The sequence below is a fragment of the Monodon monoceros genome, unplaced genomic scaffold (assembly GCF_005190385.1).
Source record: "Monodon monoceros isolate NGI ecotype Baffin Bay Population unplaced genomic scaffold, NGI_Narwhal_1 Super_Scaffold_15, whole genome shotgun sequence".
NCBI classification, from domain to species: Eukaryota; Metazoa; Chordata; class Mammalia; order Artiodactyla; family Monodontidae; genus Monodon; species Monodon monoceros.
The window spans coordinates 32,008,577-32,035,598 of NW_021703771.1; the positions used below are offsets into that span (position 1 = coordinate 32,008,577).

At 34.2% G+C, this 27,022-nt stretch overlaps 1 protein-coding gene across 7 annotated transcripts in view; it reads right to left on the minus strand.

The window, feature by feature from the left end:
* ASCC3 (activating signal cointegrator 1 complex subunit 3) overlaps positions 1-27,022 on the minus strand; it is a 337,033-nt gene that overhangs the window by 254,360 nt on the left and 55,651 nt on the right. For all 7 annotated transcript variants that reach the window (XM_029223639.1, XM_029223640.1, XM_029223641.1 and 4 more), the window contains 4 exons: positions 18,310-18,430; positions 12,151-12,355; positions 11,300-11,441; positions 10,574-10,699 (listed from right to left, as the gene is read on the minus strand). In XM_029223639.1, coding sequence (XP_029079472.1) covers positions 10,574-10,699; positions 11,300-11,441; positions 12,151-12,355; positions 18,310-18,430 — 594 coding nt within the window. The remainder of the gene's footprint in view (positions 1-10,573; positions 10,700-11,299; positions 11,442-12,150; positions 12,356-18,309; positions 18,431-27,022) is intronic.

A 27,022-nucleotide genomic window follows, 5' to 3' on the forward strand; every position in this document is an offset into this window, starting at 1 on the left:
ATCTACTTTTCAGACTTCTGAATTCATTTGAGTTCTAAAATTATCATTCTGGTGTAGCTCAATATGCCATTATGCTTTTAATGCTCTCTCTTCTAATTTCCCTCCCCATAAAATCAATAAAGTATAGGTTGTAAAGAAAGTTATTTTGTTCGATTATTCCTAGCTAGATGCTAGGCAGATGCTAGGTATAACTCTCCTTAGTTTAGCAGGTATTCTTCAAGCAGCTGGTGCCCTTTTCCTAGTTAGCTGTTTGCAAGTGTTCCCAGTAGACTTTATGGTGCTGCAATCCTGAAAAAGTTCAGGGCATAGAGACACAATTAATTCTTTTTTAGAAAAGAAAATATAAATAGCACTTCCCTTCAAATGAGACCTAGCTATTTCATATATTTGAACTATAGTGAACTTTCAGAGCAAGTAAACATTACTTTTTAATCATATAATTTAAATACTTGCTGAGTCAAAAATATATAAAAATCTCATTTATAGGAAAGCTTATCTAATGGAACAAATTTTTACATATTGAACATTTATTGACCCCTAAAACAGAAGACAATATATTATCAAAAGCATACTTTCACACACAGCAGACTGAGTGCATCAAAATCCAATCCCAATTACTTTTGAGAGTAAGCTGAGAAATTTTAAAGATTTTCCTTACACTTTCCATAGTAATACTTTAAATAATACTTGAATACATAACATAATGGCCCTCCTGACAATGGCCAAGTTTTTATAAGAAAAATACCATTTTAAAATTTCTATATACAAAGTAATATGGACAAGACATAATCTCCAATATTCTATACAAGGTCTACACAAAGTTTTCAACACAAAATCAGGAACTGTTCCTTTCTCTATACACCCCACATCATGAAAAACATTGTTCAGTTCATTGTCATTCTTCAGAAAAAGCCCAATCCCCCAGATCACAGCAGTCGAGAAACAACTAAAGTCTCAAGTTCTCCAAAAAATCTTCATTAACAGCTATAACCTGCACTGATCCCTCTGCCTTCCATTTAAGATTACATTAAATCCAAACTACTGATTTCGTACTTAGTACATTCCACAGTATACTGTTGGTAAATACTCAACAGAGATGCCATCTTATGCCCCCAACTATGCTGCAAGCTCACTGAAGACAGGGGAAACATCTTGCTGATTTTTTAAAAATACTATCTACCGATGTTTGCCATGTTTTAGGTGCATGAAAAACGTAAAGTCCTTTTTCCTTCCTCTTTGTCTGCTGATGTTAAGCAGACAAAAGAATGAGAAAATGAGTAAGAAGTTAAAAAGAAAGATTTATCTAGAAACATGGTGGTAAAACTAGAAAATTCCAAGGGCAAAGGGAAGATCTGAAAAGCAACCAGAGAGAAATCTTACCTTAAAACAAATCACAGCTAGGTTGATCACAGACTTTGCAAAAGCAAAAATGAAGAGCAGATGACATAGTAATATCTTTAATATGCTAAAAGAAAATAACTGTGAACTTAGAATTCTATTACCAGCTAAAATATCTGTTGCAAATAATGGTAAAATAAAGGTATTTTAGATTAACAAAAATTAAAAGAAACTTAATCTGCCACCACCAGATTCCCAATAAAGAAAATTTAGGCAATGAAAAGTCACAGAACATGAAAGCACTAGATAAAATTAAAAAACAATGAGCAAAATATATAGGAAATCCAAGTAACTATTGACTATAAAATAATAATAACGATAATAGTATCTGGTGTAAAAACTAAAACAAGATAGAACTAAAGTACATGAAAACAACATCAAAGTAGTTAGGAAGGAAGTGATTGAAGTTTAAAAGTTTTAACAAACTTATTCTGTAATAGTTTTAGATCTGCTCAATGCTTAGAAGAGACCAAAAAAAAAGAAGAGGAGGAGGAGAAGAAGAAGAGAAAAGAACCAAGTTTCCAGATATCCAACTATGGACGGCATAAAGTTCTGGCGGACAGCTCTGTTCTTTAGGGGCGTCTCAATCTTGGCATTATTGACATTTTGGTAACTCTTTGTTGTGAGAGGCTGTCATATGCACTGTATAATGTTTAGCAGCATCCTGGCTTATATTTACTACATGCCAGTAGCATCCTCCTAGATGTGACAAATAAGTGTCTCCAGACATTGCCAAACGTCTCCTGAGGAGGATGTGGGAGGTGGCAAAATGTCGAATGAGAACCGCTATCGTAGGTAAAAAATGGAAAAGGAGAGGTGGGGTCAACTCCTTTTTCCTTTCTCATTTTACTTAAAACCTTACTTGAAAGTACAGACCTTACTTTTCATAATTTAACCGTGAGAAGAAGGCTTTTTCCTTCCTTTGATAACAACTTATCTTGGAACGCATTAGCCATTAGCCTCCTTCAGAGAGAGGTGGTAAAACATACTTTTTGTCTTGCTATACAGTCATCCCTCAGTGTCTGAGAGGGTTGTTCCAGGACTCCAGCAGATAAAAAAAATATGCAGATGCTCGAGTCCCTTATATAAAATGGTGTAGTATTTACATATAACCTGTACACAGCTCCTGTATATTTTAAGTAATCTCTAGATTACTGTAAAACCTAATGCAAGGTAAATGCTATATAAATAGTTGGTGGCAAATTCAAGTTTTACTTTCTGGAATTTTTTTTCTGACTATTTTCCATCCACAGTTGGTTGAATCCACAAATTCAGAACCCCCAGATATGAAGGGCTGACTGTAATTCCCAATTTCCAGATTTATCTGCTGCTTTTGGTTCAGAAAATAAAATCCACAGATTTTAAAAAGAAAAATAAAATCCACAGATAAACACTGAAGATTCTGTTAAAACACAGCTTCACGTTCTATTCCATCAGCTTTATGTCCTACTTTATTCCCTAGAGCTGAGTTTCTCCTTTTGGGGAAGATATTTTTATTATAAAAAAATAATCAGAGAGAATTGATAGCTACAGAGATCTACAGAGAGTCTCCCTCAAGTCTTTAGGTGAGTACTAAACAGCACACATATATGAGAAAACTACCCAAGGTACAGGGAAAGAACCATCTGAATGAATTAGAGGAAGCAAATTCAAACCCGACCACACAGCATCTGGAATAGTTCTTGTTCTCAGCAGCCACAGCAGCAAACCTCCTAATTAACTGAGAATTAGGTAGAGTACTCAGAAGACTTTGTCTCAGCTGTAGGGCAAAATTAGCCCTGGACTAAAATGCTGTTCTGGTCCACCTAAGAAATTTTAAAAGCAAGACCAGAAATAATCAAACTGATCCAAAGTAACTTAACTATGTCCCAGGGAAAAAAAACTCAAGAATATTTATAAAAAAAATATCCAGTACTCAACAAGGTAAAATCACAATCTCTGGGATTCAGTCAAAAAGGATCAAACAAACTAAAAAGCAGAAAAAAAATTATCATAAGAAATAAGAAAAACTGATTAAAACCAATCCAGAAATAACATAAATGACAGACTGTTCAAGAAACTAGAGCAAGATTCAGCAAATTATGGCCTGTGGACCAAATCTGCCTGAGGCCTGTTTTCATTTGTTTTGTTTTGTTTTGTACAGCCTATAACCTAAGAATAGTTATTATATTTTGAAAGGGTACCTAATAAAAAAGCAATAATAAATATGGAACAGAGACCCTATATGGTCCACAAAGCCTAAAATAATTACTGTCTGTTCCTCTACAGAAAAAGTCTTATGACCCCCTAAGCTCTAGAAATGATTGTGTAAGTAGAGACATAAAAGATATTAAAAGAACTCAAATCAAACTTTTAGAGATAAAACTACAATGACTGAGATGAAAAACACACTGGATGGGATTAACAGCACTTTAGACACTGCAGAAGGAAAGAATACTAAATTTGAAGACAAGGCAGTAAAACCTACCCAAAATAAACCATAAAGAAAGAAAAATACAAAACAAAACAAAATTAAAGTTAATAGAACATCATTAAGCTGTGTGACAACTTCAGGAACCCTAATATACCTATGATAAGAGTTCCTGAAAGGAAGGAAGGGGGCAGACAATTTCTGAAAAAATAATGGCTGAAAATTTCCCACATTTGATGAAAACTTTTATAAATCCACAGATCCAAGATGCTTAACCGATGCCAAGCACAAAAAACAAAAACAAAAAAAACCTGAAGAAAACCACACCATGGTAGTGACAGGCAGAGAGTTTTTTCAGCTGCCAGGAAAAGTCAGATATTTGAAGCACACAAGAGGTTCGAGCTAGCCTTTGCTGACTTTGAGGATGGAGTGAGCCACATGCCAAAGAATGTGGGCAGCCTTTAGAAGCTAAGAATAACAGACAGCAAGGAAATGGGGACCTCAGTTCTACAACTGCAAGGAAATAGATTTGGCCAACAACCGGAATGAATCTGAAAGGGAATCCTTCCCCAGAGCTTCCAGGTGAGAGTTCAGTCTAGCCAATACCATGATTTGGGCCTTGTGAAATCCTGAACAGAGAACCCAGTCAAGCCCACCCAAATTGGACCTCTAGAACTCTGAGATAATAAATGGATATTTTAAGTCTCTAGTATTCTGGTAATTTCTTATACAATAACAGAAAACTAATACAAAGTCACATCATAATCAAACTGCCTAAAACCAGTGATACAAAGAAAATCTTAAAAATCAACCTGAAAAAAAAAGACATATTACATAGAGAGGGAGATTAAGAATGAGGGCATGCTTAGCAGACACAATGTAAACAAGAAGACAATGCAGCTACATCTGTAGGTACTAGAAAAAAACTGTCCACCTAGAATTCCATAACAAATGAAATATCTTTCAAGAACAAAGACAAAAAAAAAAGAAGGTTGTTTTCAGACAAAGCTGAAAAAATTTATCACCAGCAGACCTGCACTACAAGAAATGAATACCAGATGGAAATCTGAATCTACCTACACAAAGGCATAAAGGTGCCAGATAGGTGCACGAGTATAAAAACTTTTCCTGGTTATTATTTAGATATCTTAAATGATACCTTTAAAAGACTGTTAAGGCAAAAAGAAGTTTACAATAGATGTAGAAGGAGTCTACATCTACATGTTTTGTTTGTTCATTTATTTGTTTTGGTGGTAATAAGTGGTGAAAAATCTGACAAACAAATATAGCAGCAAATTTATCAGAATACTCATGGCTTTAATTGCCAGGTGAGGCTATGCATGCATCAAGGGAAATTCAAATTTGTTAAAATGATTAGAAATTTAATTTTTGCCACACTGTTTCCTTCATCATGAAATTTATGAAATCTTCTTTGCTAAGATCCCTATCAGTGTGAAAAACACTGCAAACTCACTTTTCAGTTTTAAACTTTATATTTTGTTACTATTCTTGATACCACCTCTTAAAAAAGCTGCTAGTGATTCCAGGTCATGTTCTGATGAAACTGATGATATGCTTGACAGTATAATAAGCGGGCTGTGGGATGCTTCAGGGAAAGGCTTTTTATTTGGGCCTATGTCCAGATTTTAGTGACATTTTATCTTGTTCAAATTGATCTCATAAAAAAGATTCACATTCTGAAGTGTTTCTCTGGATGCTTCTTTTAGATTTCTTGCCTTTGTAAATTGATTGAATCAAACTGTGTCATTAAACTCTTTAGCTTTAGGATGCACTCAGGCTCAGAGAACAAAGTAAAACCAAAGGAAAAGTAACATTTTTTATACTTCCTCTATTTCCCTTTTCCCAAACTTTAAGTCTTGCGATAACCACAAACGTTAGTAATTATAATGACTGGTTTCTTTAGTTTCTATCAATTAACTGAAAACTACCCTATGTCTTCATAGAGTGACTTATGTATTTGGAATGACAGAATAGCTGAGGAGCATAAATGAACACAGAAGTAATTTATTTAATAAATATAATTTCCAAAGAAACAATAAGTCTTTTCATTTTATCCATACTATGATTGCTCTCACAGTGTCAGTTTACATTTATCATTTTAAGCAAACATTTTACCTAAAATGTCTTAAGTACTCAACACACTTAAAAGTGTTTTACATATATTAACTCATTTAATCATTACAATAAAACTATGAGGTAGGTACTATCATCCCAATTTTACAAGTGAAACACTGGGTCTCAAAGGGTAACTTGCCCCAAGCCTCGCAGCTAGAATGTGGGGAGCCAAGATTCAAGCTGTCAGCTTGGACTCACAGGCCCTGCGCTTCACCAACACACTGCCTCCCGGACTTAACATGCACAAACCTTTTCTTTTTCTCCTATTTCTCATCTTAATAAATGATACTGGCACTCGCCCATGTTACCCTGGATGTCATTCCAGTTTCTTCTCTCTGCTTCATCTCCTGTCACTTAAACCAGTCATCAGACGTTACGTGTACTAACAGCTAAACTATTCTCCACTGTCCCACTTTCTATATAGGCTCCACTTTCTTCTTTCAGGCACATAGCATTTCTCCCTTGAACTACTGCAGCAGTTCTACTCTCAATCATCAGCTTTTTATTGCAACCACAGTAATTCTGGAAGTGAAAATACTTGATCATTTACTTTTATTTTTAAGAAGTAGCATTTCCCACAATATTGAGTCTAAACCTACTATGGTTTTCAAAGCCCTTCATGTGCACTATTAAGTCTCTTTTTCAACTAATTTACTACCACTCTCCACATGTAGCTTACATGCTAATAACACTGAAATACTTGTTTACAAAAGGTCACAAACTGTTTCATGGAGCATCCTTCATCTACACCCCCACCCTCTTTTGTCTATCTGGCAAAATCCTGTGCCCTCATTCACCTTCATGACGGCTTCTTCTGTGAACTTAGTCTGCCTTCTCTGTGCCGCCATAGAAATTTGTCAACATACCCTACTGTATTAGTTATTTCCATGGAAATGGTGTGGGGCAGATACACTACACAGAATAACTTAAGATCAGGGATAATACCCTATTCATCATTTCCCCCAGAACCCAGCCTGTAAGCATGGAATTCAATAACCTGGGGTCACAGAAAATCTCAAATTTTCTACATTCAGACTTCATAGGACTCAGCTTTCTTAACTTCTCAAAAGAAACATTATATGCATCTTTTATATTACCTTTCCAAACTAAACAGTATATTTGGATCAGTATTTCAATTCTGCTGAATAACACTCTATTGGCTATTTAAAAAATATAACCCCCAACTGTGGAAATAGATAGCAGTCAACTTACTTAACACCAACAAAAAAGCAAACCTCACTCTTTCACCAAAATATCAAAGACATAATTCCATCTGCTTAGCATCTTTCTCCTTCTCCTTTTTAAGGTAATAACAGCACTCATCTTTCTTTGGTAAACTCCTCCTTGACTCTTGATGGCATCCCAGGGGTTTTCTGTGGGGAAAACCCTCTTGCTTTTAGCATTAGAGGAGAGGGAAGCAGATATGCTTGGAGTTGCCGTCCTATGTTCTTCCCTGATTATATGGAGAAAGCATATCTGGGAGTTGGGATGAAAAGAACCAGAGAAATAAAAGGAGGGGGAGAAGGGGTAAAAGAGAGGGAGGAGGAGATAAGGGGGAAAGGAAAGAGAAGAGAAGGAAATAAAGAGATGGAGAAAGAGAACGACGAAGACAGAGGAAAAGATCTGATGACATCATGTGAACCTATATATCCATCTGGACACATAGGCAGCTTTACTCCTGCACATTCTGGTTAGAAAAGCCAACATTCTGCCTTCATTGCTAAAACTTGATTTCAGTTTCGTTTCTCTAACTTCCAACTGAGTGAGTTCTAATACAGAAACCCATCAACTTTTTTTTTTAGATTATTCCCTCTCTAAGAAAGTATAAAACCCATTTAACAGTATTAACAGAAAATTTGCACATCATTTTAGAATTTTAAAATTCTCGTTATCTTTTTAATCAAATTATAGAAGTAATTTAAGTAGAGAGGACAAATTTATCTGATGCGACATTCAGTCAGTGGGAGGACATAAAACTGTTTTATCTATAGTTCCATAGGACTGTCAGGAATGGCATGCAATTATGATCTTAGTGAAAAGAGAAAGATACCATATTCAAGAGCACTTTTCCTGATACAGAAACATCCTATGATTTTAAAGATTTTATGCCTTGCATAAAAAAGATCCAAACCAACAGAAGCATCTAACTAAACTCACATTCTGTTAACATCTATATTTTTCTCCTGAGCTCTATATTAATATCCATGGTTAATGACATCTGGTGGGATCATTATCTACATTGCTAACACGGCAAACAGTTTACTTATGTACTTATAATGACACATTGCATTTGAATGTATTATTCCCCAATTACTGCCCCTTATGAACGTGCAAATTTAAACCACAATGAGAACTCTCTACACGCTATCAGAATGGTTAAAATATAAATAATATATAAAAATATGAATTAAAATGGTTAAAATAAAAATTAAAAATAGTGATATCACCAAATGCTGGCAAATATGTAGAGAAACTAGATCACACTGGATTGCTGATGGGCATATAAAATGCTACTCTAGAAAAAAACTGTGGTAGTTTCTTAGAAAACTAAACACACAACTACAATATGACCGAGTAATTGCACTCTTGGGCATTTATCCCAAAGAAATGAAAACTTATGTTCACACAAAAACCTGAACAACAATGTCTAGAGCAGCTTTAACCATGTTATAGATGCAATTATGTCCCCCCCAAGTTTCATAAATTAAAGCCCTAACTCCCAAAGTGACCATATTTGGAGACAGGACCTTCAGGGAAGTAACTAAGGTTATATGAGGTCATCTGAATGGGGCCCTAATCCGATAGGGCTGGTGTCCTTATAAGAAGCGGAAAAGAAACCAGAGGTCTCTCTGTGTACACACACAGAGAAGAGGCCACGGGGACACAGAGAGAAAACACCTGGCTGCAATCCAGGAAAAGAGTCCTCACCAGAAAACGTATCTGTTGGCACCTTGATCTGGGACTTCTAGCCTCCAGGACTGCGAAACAATAAATGTCTGTTGTTTAAGCCAACTAGGCTGTGGTTACAGCAGCCCAAACAGACTCATAAAATTCGTAACAGCCAAAAACTGTAAATAACACAGATGTCCTTCAACAGGTTAACAGCTAAACTGTGGTCATCCATATCATGTGTGGCAGGGAGAATAATGATCCCCAATGATGTTCACATCCTAATCCATGGAACCTACAAGTGTATTAGGTTACATGGCAAAGAGACATTAAGGCTGCAGATGGAATTAACCCATTCAGAAATCTCTTTTACTCCTATAATCTAAATTAAAATGAACAAAGTATTTATTTGAAATAAGTATGAAAAAAACTAAGAAGCCTGGCTCGTTCATTACATAGACAATGAATGTCAATGATGCTTTTATATGAAAAAATGTTAATATTTAATAAATAAAATTAAATAAATCTTCATGATGATAATCCTTATAATGATTGGTAAGGTTTAACAAGAATTATATATATAATTATTTAATCCTATAGGCTCTCAGTCCTGGCTGCATTTCAGAATCAACTACAGAGCTCTAAAAATCATATTCAAAATATAGATATGTGGGCCCCTCCCAAGAGATTATGATGTAACAGGGATTGAGGCATCTGGATTTTGAAAAAGTTCTACAGATAATTCTGATGCACAGGATGAAACCCATTAATATAAGATTTAATTATAATTTTAGTCTATTATAAAAACTTATTGCAGGAAACAACTTAAAATTGTAATAATAACAAATTGGTTTAAAACTAATAAAGACATAAAATGGAATACTGTATAGTGATTTAAAATGATGCTGTAGAAATATGTCTACTGACATAGAAAGATGTATATAAGTATATATACAAACATAGAACAAAATGTGTGATATAATTCTATTTTTGTAAAAACAAAACAAACGTGCACACACATGTATAGAATGGAGTCAATTTTGGTTGGCTGTAGTTATTCTTTTTGCTGCTCCTTTTGCTTGCCTATATTATTTGATATTTCTGAATGACTTCATATGAAATATACATATGAAAATAAAGCAACTTCATTTTGGTGATGAAAAGGTTAACCTTAAATAATGTATATACTTTAAACTAAATGAAGAAATATTTTACTTTGAGATAAAGCAAATATGGCAAAATTTTAACAAATGGTGAATCAAGACAAAAGGGTATAAGAATAGTACTATTCATGCATCTTTTCCATAGGACTGAAATTATTCAAAATTTAAAAGCTGAGGGAAAGTTAATTAAATAGTTTGGAATTTGGTCCTGGCCCCAAACAATATTCTATTTTATCATAGGTTGAACATTTGACCTATCAATACATGAATCCTTTAAAACAGTTTACTTAAGTCAGCTTATGTAGGTTAAATGAAATATTAGCTAAAATAACCAAAATAAACATAAAATTATAGAAATACATACACAAAATATACATAAATATGTTCAATGTGTAAAGAAATATATGTATATATGTGTTTTTTTTAATTTAAACTCCCCTACTTCATTAGTAACCAACTGCATGTATCTCTTTACTGTATTAACCAACTAACTTTTAAAAATAATTTTTCCAATACGAATGCATTCAAAAACATAACAAGCATCAAAAATATCAACTTTATAAAATGATAATCTTACCTCATCTAAGTCTTGGATATAAACTGGTTTTTCCTCAAACCCAACTGGCATTGGTTCACTATAAGGAATCTTTACTTCTTCATATATCTTGTTGTTCTCTCTTTGGATTCCTTCTGGTAAAATCATCTATAAACATCAAAAATTAAAATCCAATAATAATACAAAACAAAACAATTACTTTGGTAAAGATTCTTTAAGTAAAGAGAGAAAAAAGAACACTATTTGTTTTATGACATAGCACTGGTAAATAAATTTAGCTAATTTAAAGGAAAACAAGAAAAAACAAAACAAAAACAAACAAAAAACCACACACACAAAGCATTCATGAATCAGATATCTCATATAACACACGAACCATATTATGTTGATGAACTTTAAGTGTACATTAATTAGATGGTATTCTTGAAGACAAATGTAGTCATGTAGCCAGGGAAAATGTGCAATACACAGTGTAAAGTTTAGACAAAAAGTGATGCAACTGCTAAAACTCAAAAACACAAGATGCATAAATAATGAAAGGGAGGAGAACAAATATGTTTTGAAAACCTACCATGCGCTAAGAATTTTACATAAACTGCACTATCTCATTTTCCTCAATATTTAAAAATACAATTTAGCATAGAAGAGTCAACTAGTACTAGAATCACAAAAGAAACAGGGAAAATCAATGTGTCATTTCCTCAGAACAGACATGTTATCCAAAAGTGGTCATATACCAATGCATACCTTTGCACCAGCAATGAATGCAGATGTTCTCATGGCTTCAGCCTGGGAATCATAAACATGTGGATAACGTATTTTCTCAACATCCATGTCTCTCTGCCTGCTCAGAATTGGAACGTTTCTAGCGTTCATAAGTGCTTGCTCTCTGTAAATACAAAAATAATAGGCTAAATCTGTAATTTTTATCTTGCAAAGGAAAGCATATACTAAAACAAAGTCATTATAATAACTATTTCACGCAGCCTTCCACTATAAAAGTGAAGAAATTAAACTACACAAAGGAAGTTATTAGCAATCCTGAAATTTTCTGTGTAACCATATAAGCATCAACACATTTTCAGGTACTATTTTTAGATAACATCATCTGAGAAGTTTGACTTAATTTTTTTTATTTATAATTTTCTTTGTCACAATCCAAAGATATTTAACAAAGTGTAAAATCCTTTTTTTAAATGGGTTTCAATATTTAAACACCATGTATAATAATGCCTTTATTTCATTTTTCTCCTTTCTGCTTCTTGATAACAATATGGGAAAATGTATTCATTAAGGTAGGAAAGAAGAAAGTCTCAAAATAAATGTGTGTACGCTTCATAAAGTTTAACCTAGTGGTGTATGCACAGCACCAAAATCTCTCACCTACGTTGATGCAACCAAGAATATTCTAATTAAGCGGATCACTGATTTTTTATCCCAGAAAATTAGGTTTTCATACAACAAAATTCTATTCTTGTAAGAAAACATGACTAGAAATAAGAATCATCTAATTTGTTAAAACTAAACTAAATAATTATAATGATACATTAAAGTAGCAATTACAACACAAGCATTTTTCAGCTTCTGGCTTTTATTACCTGTGTATCCGCAGTTCCTTAGGATCAAAGCACAGGAGTCCTTCTGCAATTTCTCCATCTTCTCCAGCCTTTTTTTCTCGTCTGGCAATTCTTTTCTCTTCCCGGCGATACTGTTTCATTAACTGCTTCTCTTGTTCAGACTGAATAGTGACTTGACAACCGTAATTAGGTTTAGCATTTTCTCCTAAAATTTTTTTGCAATTGTCTGCAAAGCAAATTTAAGGTCATATTTTACAAGCTTAACCTTTAGGAAAACCATTGTTTTCCTTCTCACCAAAACATAAGATAGCACAATGCTCTAAGAATTCTTTTTTTTTTAACTGACACATTCAATTATATGTTTTAAGGAGAGTTTTTCTAAATCACAATTTCTAAATGGTATACTGGTTTTGGAAAAGTCAGCAGATATTTTCTTCTTACAGACTAAATAGTTTAATGTTATAAATTCTTGGATACAACATCAGAAACCTAAAACTTCTATTTCACAATTTTGAAATCTGTTTATATAATTTCAATAAATATAATAATTATCAATACTAATTAGCATTTACTGTTAACATAATAATAAAATAAAGATATTCTTTACATATATGATACTTTTCCCTATGTAATAGGCCTTACTCTGTTAAATTGTCTATATGTCACTACTAATTTATACATGAAATAAAACTAAAATACAGCTCAGGATATATTTAGAAGATGACTAAAGCAAATAAAGAAACAGTATGATCCACCTTTTCATGGAAATGCAGGTTTTTAAACCATTTTTTAAATTGAATTATAGTTAATTTATACTGTGTTAATTTCAGATGTACAGCAAAGTGATTCAGCTACATATATATATATTCTTTTTCAAATTCTTTTCCATTTTAGGTTATTACAAGATAGTGAATATAGTTCCCTGTGCTATACAGTAGGTCCTTGTTATTTATCTATTTTATATATAGTAGTGTGTATATGTTAATCCCAAACTCCTAATTTATCTCCCTTCCCCATCCCCTTTGGTAAACATAAGTTTGTTTCTATGTGAGCCTACTTCTGTTTTGCAGATAAGTTCATTTGTATCTCTTTTTTAGATTTAACATATAAGTGATATGATATTTGTCTTTCTCTGTCTGACTTACTTCACGTAATATAATAATCTCTAGGTCCACAAAATGTTCATTGCAGCTCTATTTACAATAGCCCAGAGATGGAAACAACCTAAGTGTCCATCATCAGATGAATGGATAAAGAAGATGTGGCACATATATACAATGGAATATTACTCAGCCATAAAAAGAAACGAAATTGAGCTATTTGTAATGAGGTGGATAGACCTAGAGTCTGTCATACAGAGTGAAGTAAGTCAGAAAGAGAAAGACAAATACTGTATGCTAACACATATATATGGAATTTAAGAAAAAAAAAACTGTCATGAAGAACCTAGGGGTAAGACAGGAATAAAGACACAGACCTACTAGAGAATGGACTTGAGGATATGAGGAGGGGGAAGGGTAAGCTGTGACAAAGCGAGAGAGAGGCATGGACATAATATACACTACCAGACGTAAGGTAGATAGCTAGTGGGAAGCAGCCGCATAGCACAGGGAGATCAGCTTGGTGCTTTGTGACCGCCTGGAGGGGTGGGATAGGGAGGGTGGGAGGGAGGGAGACACAAGAGGGAAGAGATATGGAAACATATGTATATGTATAACTGATTCACTTTGTTATAAAGCAGAAACTAACACACCATTGTAAAGCAATTATACTCCAATAGAGATGTTAAAAATAAATAAATAATCTCTAGGTCCATCCATGTTGAGGCAAATGGGATTATATCATTCTTTTCTAAAGTGGAGTAATATTCCGTTGCATACATATACCACATCTTCTTTATCCATTCATCTGTCAATGGACACTTCGGTTGCTTCCATGTCTTGGCTATTGCAAATAGTGCTGCTATGAACACTGGGGTGTGTGTGTCCCTTCAAATTAGAGTTTTCTCCAGATATATGCCCAGGAGTGGGATTGCAGGATCATATGGTGAATCTATTTTCAGTTTGGTTTTTCTTTTCTTGTTTTTTGGTCACGCCACATAGCTTGTGGGATCTTAGTTCCCTGACCAGGGATCGAACACAGGCCCCTGCAGTGAAAGTGCAGAGTCCTAACCAGCAGACCACCAGGGAATTCCCTATTTTTAGTTTATTAAGGAACCTCCATATTAGTACATGACTCTTTTTGAATTATGGTTTTCTCAGGGTATATGCCCAGTAGTGGGATTGCTGGGTCGTATGGTAGTTCTATTTTTAGTTTTTTAAGGAACCTCCACACTGTTCTCCACAGTGGCTGTATCAATTTACATTCCCACCAAAGGCGCAAGAGGGTTCACTTTTCTCCACATCCTCTCCAGAATTTATTATGTGTAGACTTTTTAACAATGGCCATTCTGACTGGTGTGAGGTGATACCTCATTGTAGTTTTGATTTGGGAAATGCAGTTTTTTTTAAAATGGAAGAAGTCTAGAACCACTAAGAGGAATCAGGTCAATCAAAGCTCAGTGTTTACAAGGTACAATTTAAACCTGTGGTTGGTCAACTCAATATATAGGAAAAATTTTCTTCCAACAGGATTACTTTCTGTGTTTAATTCAATCTTTCCAAGTAGTAGTATCTTGGCTCACTGCAGCCCTAAAAGAACTGATAGGAATGTCACTGAAAGCAAACCAAGTCAATACTGTTACTGTGTTAAGGACCTACTAGGTGCCAGGCACTGCTGCTAGGCTAGGAAGACAATGAAGAATGGAATTGGTCCATACTCTGAAGGAGCACAGTGCAAGTTATTTTATCAACTTCCAAGATCCAATACAGAACAAGGAAGGAATTAAGCTTAGCATCAAGAGGGGGAAATTAGCTTTCTAAGTCAAATCTTCACAATTCTCAGACATTTGTCACTATCTCATTACATGATTTTGAATAAGTCATTTTAACTCTCAATCACATGAAATAACCCCTCCGTATAACGGCTCTATAAGTCGCAAAAAGGAAAGTGAGAAATAAAGATTTATTACATCTCAAAATTATGAAATAAGATATAATCCCATCTATATCAGAACTACATTTTATAGCTCAAAAGTATTTTTCTAAGTAAGTCTTATATGTTTTACTTTGTAAATAAATCTTATATACTATTATAATGATTGAATTTATAACCAACTAACTCTCAGTGTTAGAGGACGAAAGAAACATAATGGCATTTTTCAAATGTACTCTGAACTATGAAAAAAATTAACCTGCTTTCAAAGTCACACATTCAACGACAGAGATATTAAGCAGGATTTTTAAAAATGTGAATAATGCCATGTACTTATTGCTATAAATGAATGTTAAACATTTTGTATGTGAAACTAAATACTTTGGGTGACATACTATATTTTATGCTAATGACATTAACATTTTAAACAAATGTGACACTAACAAAACACTACTGGACACATTTGTGATCATCAAAATAAGGAAATTAAAATTATAAGAAGAAAATATGTCTACCTCATTGATAGCTTTATAAGGCCTCAATCAGAATATACTGAAATCCCACAAGATTGAACATAATAGGTGATTTTAAAAATCAAGTTATAAAGCACAAATGCTTAAGTGCATGATTCTCCTTGTTGGGTTCAGTTAACTGTAGAGATTGACAAGAAGAAATGAAACGAATAAGCTTAACAGCAATCCTAAAACAAAATTTTACTGAAGAACACGTAGAGTTTGTATCCTTTTAAAATGTTATTATGACAGAAAAAGTCTTGTATAACTACTCAAAACACTGTCATTTGACAGCATGAGCTAACTTAATTTTTATTTTATGATACACCTCGTACTAAACATTCTCTACAACCATCCCCAAAACAGAATTTAATTCACAGCTATCCTCAATTTAGCAGTGAGTACACAATACCCACCCACTTCTCACCTACCTTACATTTCCTGGTTATAAGAACAGAGATAAAGTAGGGTGGATGTATATATATCTGGATAAAAGGATTCAAAGAAAATCAGTATGAAAGCTAGAAAATGCTAAATGGCAGGAAGCTATTGCTCTCTAAGACCATGATTTTGTGGAACAGAGAAAAGAGCAGGATGCAGCTGTCTTACTAAGGTAGCTTAATAGAGAATACAAATACGATTTGGTATTTTTAAGAGAATTTTGAAGGATCGTTAACATAAAATTTATATCAAAAGATATAAATGGATGGGAACAGTGATAAAGTAACAGATAAAGTAACAGTGATAAAGTAACATAAAATTTATATCAAAAGATATAAATGGATGGGAACAGTGATAAAGTAACAGATAAAGTAACAGAGTCTAATGATTCTTTTCTTCAAGAATATTTCTTTCTCCCTCCCCCCCAAAATAAGGAAAATCATCTTTAATGAAGATACACAAAAAACCTAATATGCTCATTTGTCAGCTCTTCTTTTACCACAGTCCTTAGAAGAAGTTTGTTTAAATGCCCCAATTTTCTATGGTATAATTATTGTTCTCAAATAGTAGCAACATTAGTAACAATCTAGCATAGACTAAAAGAGTAAAAGCTGATTGAGAAGAGTAGAAAATATTTCAGGGCAGACTGATGGTTCAAATATTTTTTAATAATTCAAATTTAATATTTGGTTTTAGGTTAAAAAGTGTGTTGCTTCTTAAAGTTATCCTAGTAGAATAAAGTTTGTGTATAAATGTTAAACAAAAATGGACATAATGAAACTACAAAACATTAACTCATCATCCACAGCTTTCTTAAAAAAATATGTGAAGCTGAACTCATTTTGAACTTTTCGTTAATAAATTAGCACTAATAAAAGGTGGAATCAGTACGTATCAGCACTTAAAAGGCTGACAAAATGAACATCAAATCCTCAGAAATTACATCGCAAGACCAGATATTTAAATTCATTCCTTTTCTCCCGGCAGATACACATTTTAAATGCTCCTAAGTTCTGCTGGCTTATTGCAATGTCTGATTAAGCACTGTTTAACAGGTGAAAGTCCTCTTACAGCAAGGTAAAGTGTTCAATATACTTAAAGAATCAAGAGACTTGCAGAAAGACAAAGTGGCTAAACTCCAATCTTCAAAGTTTCTAGAAATCTCAAAGTAACTCCAAGGCAACTATCAGTAATCGAAGTGTAGGATAAAGAAAACCCATAAGAAATTTTGGATTTAAATTAAGGCTCTTTTTGTAATTTCCTTTCAGTGCCACACTCATAAGGAAAAGGTGACGTCACTTACATAAAGGAAGGGTAAATGTTGACTAGTTTGAAGAAGGGGGTCTAATTTCCTATGCCCATGCACTTTTTAAAAATTCCAAGCTATTTATAAAGCTGGCAAAGACATTTGGGTAAAGGTAAGAAACTCAGTTTTCCTACTTACCACCTAAAACCTGAGTTTGGCATCAGTTGTCTCATAGTAAGTCAGGCTTTTAAAAAAAAAAATTTTAGCTTCCTTGACAACTCTTTCTAATTCTTCTGGGGTTTTCAAACATATGTAATACATAGCTATATGCATGTTCAACTTGCTGGGTGTGATAACTGTATTTCAGGTAAGCAGGAGGCTCTTATTGTATGTTGAAATTTTATATCTGAAGTATTATAATGTCTGCAACTTCTAGTCATTGTTCAGCAAAAATTTTAAATGTGCATATGTGTGTGTCCATGTGTGCATACGCCTGTGTGTGTGTGTGTGTGTGTGTGTGTGTAGAGAATGATAATGGGGGGGTGGAAGCAAAATGTTAATGATGGTGAATCTACATGAAGAGTACGTGAGTATTCATTACACTATCCTTGCACCACTACTAAGGTCTGAAAGTTTTCAAAATAAAAGTGGTTATAAATTATAACTCTACTTGACCCACTGTAAGCACTATATGTATTTCCTTAAAATTTTTTTTTGCCTTTCCAAATCTTCTGCTATACCTAAACATAAACAGAATCTCTGACATAATACCCTATTTAGGGCATTGACACTTGTTTCATAATCTGCCACACCTAAAATCTACTTAAGAGAATGGTATCAGTAAGCTACATAATCAACCAAAGAATATTAAAAGTAAAATTGTATTAAATAGACTGCTAAACAATGAATTTTTCCTTTAAAATAGAATTACCACTGAACACTTCTTACCTTGAAGAGCTTGCAACTTATGATCATTTGAAGAATTAAGAAATCTGTCCACAATTGTAATTCTGTTCTGGAGGAGTTTCTCAATAAGTTCAAGTCCATCAGGACCCAGCAGTTCAAACAGCTTATAAGAGGAAAATCAAAACAAACTGTTACCTCAAAATTAATTATTTTTTCAAGTTATTAACACCCTATTCAACACAGCTATGAAGCTAAACTAACACAGAAGAAACTAAAAAGTATTTAGAAAAGAATCATAAAAAAATAATAACTTAGGAAAGTTACATTGCTTCACATTGCTAAGGAGCTTTCGGCTTCATAAGACCATCTGCAATTATATAATTAAAGAGCACGATCCAACTGTTAAAATAATTATGATTTATATATAAAACTCTAAATCACAGAATAAAAAATTCTGACACTTGTTTTTTTCTTGGTATAACCAAGTGAAATTCTAAAATTAATTTGCTTTTTAACATACCATTCTGGTTTTCCCAAATAGAGTGCAGAGTACCATTTTTCTTACAACTTACTAATAAAAGCTATCATTTTAGAGTTAAAAATCATTAGAATGTTTTAATAAATCATGACATGCCAAATTTTTAGTGCTTAAAAAACAATTAATTGTATTTTTTTGTTAAAGTGTATTTTTATTATTTTATTATTGCTTAATTAGTAAGTATCAATAATTTTCAATGCTTAATATATGTGAAATCTGAAACACAGTACTGCAAGTGCTTTCTGTAACTTTATTAAAAGTTTTTATGCATATTCTACTCTCCTATGCAGAGTGATTGCCAAAGATTAAGTTGTTTCCAGAGTCAGAGAACCAGTTTTATGATTCAGAGACTTTCAATTATATAACTGTACGAAATAACTGTGCCAGAAAGCCTTTAGATTTCCTCATATATGGTTTGGGGGTATATATATTTTTCCTGTCCAGAAATGTTATACTTTAATTCTACATGTGAAGATTTTATATTAAACAAATTCTAACTGTTCTTAGAGAATCCACACAAATAAAAATACCATTAAAAGTAGGAATTTTATGTTGAGTATATATAAGGCATTAAATATTTAGTAAATATTTTCCTTTTGCTGTTTATTTTACTAACACTATCTAAACAGAAGGCCATCTGTCTTCCACCCTGTCCCCAAATGTGGACAGGCCTTATCTTTGGGCAAAACACCAAGGAAAATGCTGGTGATCCAATCACTCTCACTCTGGCTGATAGGGCAGTGATTCCACACAAGGAGAGGCAAGTCTAGAATTTAGGCTACAGCCTACCCCTTCCATCAAGTACTCAGCTTCGAAAGCAGGGGTGTCACTCAGAAAGAAGACTTCCATTGTCCCCACTCCTAGCTCCAGAGTTCTGCCTCAGAAATCTTGCCTGAGGGTAGAGCCAAGCCATAAAACAGAAAGATCCCAATCTCTTCCAAAGAAATAGACCACATCTGCAACCAGGCCATGAAGTTGAAGCCAAAGGGCTATCTCAGAAAGAGCAGAGGTTGTGGTGAACCACAATTTGGAGAAGATTCACAGATTCAACAACTAAGTTACAAGACAGAACTGAGGGGAGAGACAACTGGGACGACCCTCTTGGGGTGAGACTATATATCAACACCGACCTTTGGAATTATTCCTTCAAAGGGGTCACAAATTTAGTGGATTAGTTTATGGAGCAATTTATGTCCCAGGGGCATTTTTGTAAACATCAGAATGGTCAGCTGGGAATTAGTAAAGATCACATGTGGGTTCAAGTCCCGATCTGAACAGCTGAATGGAGTCAGGGGAAGCGTAGAAAAGGGTTGTTTGTGCTAACACTACCTTCATCCCAAAGTGACTTATGGGTATACTCACAGGTGCGGCTCCCTGGGGAACGACATCAGAAGCTCAACACTGTGGAGTGAGGGTAGAAGGAACTGTTTGCACTAAAATAATCCAGCAGGTCACTAAACAAATAAACAAGCAAATGACAGTAACAAGCCCTGGAGGTGGTAGACTAGATGAAATGGACAAATTCCTAGAAAGACACAAGCTACCAAAAGTAACCCAAGACAGACAACCTGAATAGACCTAAAACAAGTGAAAGATTAAATTAATAATCAAAAAACATCCACAAAGAAAAGTCCAGGTCCAGATGGCTTCAATGATGAATTCTACAAAGCATTTTAAGTTAAAACCAATTCCTCACAAACACTTCCAAAAACAAGAGGAAAGAATATTTCACAACTCATTTTATGAGGTCAATATTACTCTGACCCCACAACCAGACAAATAAATACGTCATAAGAAAACTAAAGACCCGTACTTCTTAGGAATATGGACACAAAAATCTTCAGTGAAATACAAGCAGACCAGATCAAATCCAGCAATTTATAAAAAGAATTACATACCATGACAATGTGAGATTTATGTCAGGAATATCAGGTTAGTTCAACATAAGACAATCAATTTATATATTATACCAATAGAATAAAAAGCAAAAATCACAAGATCAGCTCAACAGATGCAGAAGAACCATTTGATAAAACCCAACATCCTTTCATGGTAAAAACATTCAACAAGTTAGGACTAGAAAGGAACTTCTAATACCTGATAAAGGGCATCTATGAAAATCCCACAGTTAACATCATACTTAATGGTGAAACACTGGATTAGTTTCCCACTAAGAACAGAAACAAACAAAAAAATGTGCATTTGTGACTTCTACTGAACATTGTACTGGAGGTTCAAGTCAGGGTAATTAGGTAAGAAAAAAGAAATAAAAAGCAACCAGATTGAAAATTAAGAGGTAAAACTATTTCTATTTATAGATCACTATGATCTTCTATGTGGAAAATACTAAAGAATGTACTAAAGTACTATTAGAACTAATAAATAAGTTAAGTTTTCAAAAGTGAGCCAAGACCATTCAGTTAGGAAAGATCAGTCTTTTCAATAAATGATGGGACAACTGGCTAGCGACATGAAATAAACTGAAGTTGGACCATTATACCATATACAAAAATTAAATCGAAATGGATCAGTGATCTACATTTAACATATAAACTTATAAAACTCTTTACAGAAGTAAATTTAATGGGCTCAGATTTGGTTAAGGGATTCTTAAATATGACACCAAGAGCATAAGCAACAAAAGAAAACACAGATAATTTGGACTTCATCAAAATAAGAAACATCTGCTTCAAAGGACACCATCAAGAAAGTGAATAAAACAACTCACAGAATGGGAGAAAATATTTGCAAATCATATATCTGCTAAAGGACTTGTATCCAGAATATATAAAGAATTCTTACTACTAATAAAAAGACAACCAATGAAAAAAAATGAGCAAAGGATCTGAATTTATCCAAGGAAAATATATAAATGGCCAATAAGCACGTGAAAAGATGCTCAACATCATTAGTCATCAAAGAAATGCAAAGAAGAACCACTGGAACAACTATTTTTTTAATGGAAAATAGTAAGTGTTGGCAAGGATGTGGAGAAAACTGGAATTCTCATACAGTGCAAGAATACAAAGTTGTGTAGCCATTGTGAAAAACAGTTTTCTGGTTCCTCAGTAAGTTAAACACAGAATTACAATATGACCCAGCAATTCCATTCCTAGGTATATACCCAGAAGAATTTAAAACGTGTCCAAACAAAAACTTACACACAAACAGGGCTATTAACACAGCCAAAAGGTAGAAACAACCCAAATGTCCATCAACTCATGCATGGATAAACAAAATGTGGTATACATCCACAGCACAGAATATTACTAAGCCATAAAAATGAATGAAGTAGGGCTTCCCTGGTGGCGTAGTGGTTGAGAATCCGCCTGCCAATGCAGGGGACACGGGTTCGAACCCTGGTCAGGGAAGATCCCACATGCCGCGGAGCAACTAAGCCTGTACGCCACAACTACTGAGTCTGTACTCTAGAGCCTGTGGGCCACAACTACTGAGCCCGTGTGCTGCAACTACTGAAGCCCGTGCACCTAGAGCCCACGCTCCGCAGCAAGAGAAGCCAGAGCAATGAGAAGCCCACACACTGCAACAAAGAGTAGCCCCTGCCCGCCGCAACTAGAGAAAGCCCGCACGCAGCAACGAAGACCCAACACAGACAAAAATAAATAAAATAAATAAATTTATTTTTAAAAAAAAGGAATGAAGTAGTGTACAACATGGATGAACCTTCAAAACATTTTGCTAAGTGAAAGAAGCCAGTCACAGAAGGCCACGCATTATGATTCCATTTATATGAAATGTCCTAAATAAGGAAATTTCTAGAGGCAGAAAGTAGGCTAGTGGTTGTTTAGGGCTTGGGGGTTGGGAGAAGGGGGCGGGGGAGTAGGGGAATACTAGCTAAAGGCTTAGGATTTCTTTTTGAGGTTTTGTAAATGCTCTAAAATTGACTGTGGTGATGGTTGCACATATCTATGAATATACTAAAAAACACTGCTTTATAACATTTTAAGTGGGTGAACTGTACGGTATGTGAACTATATATCAATGAAGCTATTTTTTAAAACTATGAACCAAAATGACTTAAGATATTAAAAGTAACCAATAAACTGTTGAGGGTTGAAAAATAAAGATTAAATACAATTTTCCTGATAAGCATTTTAAGTGAGTGTTTTGAATTGCTTTTAGACACAAGCCCCATGGTTAAGGTAAGGGTGATATCAAAGAATAAGCAAATTCAAAAAAGATAAATGTAGTACATACCTACAAAGATACCTTCTCCCCCCATATTCCAAACAAATTGTAGTAGCAAATGCTCTCTACATACAGCATGAAATGTCTTTTATATGCTATCAACTTTCAAAGAACATGTTAATTCTTAAATTGAGACCATTTCCTCCATAAGAATGTGATTTATTGTGGCAGCTACTCTTGCATATTTGAAATATAATGTTGACATATGATAAATTAGAGATTCAGAAATTTTTAGTCCAACATAATTTTAGGAAACCACCAATGTATTTCGAAGATAACTTCTAGATAAAACATCTCAGATATAGAATCACAGCACGAAGAGCATGTTATTTCTTAAAAATAATACACCTAAGACCTAGCAAAACAGACAAGGCGGCTGTTTTGCTCTGAATAGCAGGACTTCCATAACCCAAAATGAAGAATCCCCAGCAGAATTCTGAGATCAGCTGCCACCAGATTTAAAGCAATCCCAAACTACGCTTTCCCTAACATTTGTCATTTTCATCTACACTGAGAGCAGGTGCAGTTCTCATTCAAGATTCGCACTACAAACTAATTTGGCACTGAGGGTGACTGTCTGTAAAGGTACAACTGTCTGGATCACTGCTCTATACACTGACACAAGTTCCAGAAGCTATCAAATTGAAAAAAAAGGCGGGAAAAGTTAGCTATGGGTAGAGAAACAGGCATCAACTACAGAGTTTAAAAAAACAAAAATGCAGCTCTCAAAACAATAAAAAGGCAAGTTTTACTACTCTGGCTATAAATTAAGGATATGAGATTCAAAGGAAACACAATAGGAATAGACAGGTAATATCCTTTTCCTGGTAGATTTTGCTAAAGCCATTATTATCTATTAAGGAACTTCTCAATAGACAAAGGTGCTCAGGGTTCTCATTGTTATTATAATTCCTTTTTCATTAAATTAAATTATCAAATTAAAGTAGTTCTTCATTAAAGTAAAAAAATTAACCAACAGACTATGTTCCTGAGATGCCAAAAAAAAAAAAATTATCGCAGAACATGCACAAACTACCTTTCAAACTTTTTTTTAAATTTTTTTGGCCACTCTGCACAGCATGTGGGATCTTAGTTCCTCGACCAGGGATCGAACCCAGTCCCTCTGCCTTGAAAGCACAGAGTCTTAACCACTGGACTACCAGGGAAGTCCCTGTACAGACTAACATTACTAATAAGCAGGATTACTTCCTTATTTCTTACACTTGTAACAGATGAATGTAGTCTGTGAAACTCTCAGGAAAGGTAAACACCACTTTCCACTGTATTCTGTGTTATATCATTTTTATTCCAATAGGAACGATGCTCTAGTGGATGCTATATCCCCAACACAGTATCAAAATGAATCACACACATTACATCATCATAAAAGCAAAATATAAAGTAATGAAAACCTTTAAATAATATATCACAGAAAATTATATTATAAATCTTAGGAAAATTGATAACAAAAAGTTATAATGGGCCTAAATAAGAACTGTAAATCTGTTCAAGAGCTGGGGTATGCAGATATGCTGAGGGTTTGTGAAACCACAGAATAAACATGACAAACACACTTGCATTACGGGTTTACTCAAAGATTTAGAGGCAAAACATTATTTCCAAATAAAAGGCAATTCTGGTCATGTTCATGTCCTGTTTGAACCCTATTTCTCAGGTTAGTCAAAACATGTTGAACGAAGTATTTAATCACTAAAACAGGCTTTAACGATAATAAAATTCATATTTATAAAAGGTTTGTCAGCTCCATTCTGTTTCCATCTAGTCAATATTAAAGAATTCATTAAAAGTCAAAAATAAGTCTATCTGAAGTTCCGAAAAGACCTCTTTCAAAAGAGAGACCAACCATTCTCCCTAGCAAATAGTCAACGGGCATTCTGAAAAACAGCTAGTGATGCACAGTAGGCATAATATCTTGATGTGAATGAGGTATACTTTTGGACAATACAGTTAAGCGGATTATGGAATTATCCTCAATATGGAGATCACCCACTAAAGTTGTTCTTTAAAGAGTTGTCATGGCTCTGTCCTGTTCAAAATTTTATCAGTTATATATATATAAACTAGAAGATATTAAATTAAATTTGTTAAAGGTGTCAATTTAGTTCATGACAGAATCAAAATTTAAAAATTTTCTAGATAGTCTGATATAATCTGGCCAGACCTAAGGAGAAGCAATAGAGGTAAATATAAAACCCCACAATTAGGTTTAAAAAACTCATGTGTACTTGTACAAGATGGGGAAACCTTATCCCACAAATAAATTCCTAAGAAAAATCCTGAAAGGGTAGGGGGTTGGTTATTTACAGGTTCAATATGAATAAATAATGTAATAAAGGCTAGGGAAAAATTTAACGTAGTAATAGCAATACTGTATCTCCAAAACCCCATTTAGCATCTCAAAGGATACTACACTGATTGAACCATATTTAGAGGGCTGAGTTCAATTCTAATCTATACTTTTTAAGAAGGCTACAATAAAAAACTAAAGAAAAGAACATGAAAAAGAAAGTAAAAATAAGATATATCTATGCAAACTGTTACTATTATCCATTCTGTCTGAAGGATAGCAGATGTTACTATTATCCATTCTGTTCGAAGGATACTCATTCATAGATTTGATAAAGATAATGAATATTATTCTGGTCCCATCTTCCTGGATCATCCTCCATGCATCACTCCACATTGCTAAATACCCCTTATCCTTCTTGAAACATACTTTTCCTCTGATATCCTTGACACACCATTCTTTTCTTTTAAGTAATTTTATTTTATTTTATTGAAGTAGAGTTGATTTACTATGCTGTGCCAATCTCTGCTGTGCAGCAAAGTGACTCAGTTATACACATAGAGGCATTCTTTTTTTATATTCTTTTCCATTATGGTTTATCACAGGATATTGAGTATAGTTCCCTGTGCTAGACAGTAGGACCCTGTTGTTTACCCATTCTAAATGTAATAGTTTGCATCTACCAACCCCAAACTCGCAGTCTATCCCTCTCCCTCCCCTTCTCCCGCTTGTCAACCACAAGTCTGTTCTCTAGACATGCCATTCTTTTGATATGTATCCTACCACTCTGGCTGGTACATTCCTATCTCTTCTTTAGGCTCCCTTTGACTATTAAATGTTGGAGTTCCTTAAGGTTTAATCCCAGGCTTTCTCTTCCACTCCATGTTCTCTCCTTAGCTGTTCACATGCAAGCCCTCAGCTCCCATTAGCAAGCATATACTGAAAATTCATAAAATCACACATCCTTCCCAGATCTCTACTCTGAGCTTCATTTAACAAATTGTCCAGTTATCATCTTCACTTGGAGGTCTTAAGGCCTCTCACAATTCCACATACGTCCAAAACCATCTCTTGGTTTTCCACCCACTTCACTCTAAGTATTCTTTATTTCCATGAATGGCATTGCCATCCTTCCAGTTACACAAAAGCCTAAAATGCACCCTTACCACCTCTTTATGCATCGCACCCAACCCTACCCCGTCATCCACTTCACTCTTAAATTCTCTCGATCTCAACTACTAAACAGATTTCAAGCCTTTCTCCTTGTCAGTTTTAAGATCCCAAACAGTTATTGCCTGTACCATGCAAAGGGCTTCCTAAATAGTTTCTGCACATCTATCCAAAACACATTCCAATCCATTCTCCACATAGCAATGACAGAAGATGTTAGGAAATGTAGGTCTGATCAACGTATGCTACCTTCCCTCCAACCCTTGCCAGCAAACTTCCAATTGCTCTCCATTGTTCTCAAGATGAAGTACTGAATTGAACTGAACACAGAAGCAGAACCTCAAAACATCAAAAAGTGCTACACTAAGAGTCAAAAATACTGATGCATATTCAATTACATTGCTCTGACTAGAAAGAATTTTAATATCATTAATAAAGTTAAATACTTTTTTTAAAACAGCATCCTTTTTAATTCTCCATTTCTATGTATGTTTTATAATGAGCGTAAGGTATCACAGCATAATTTAAAA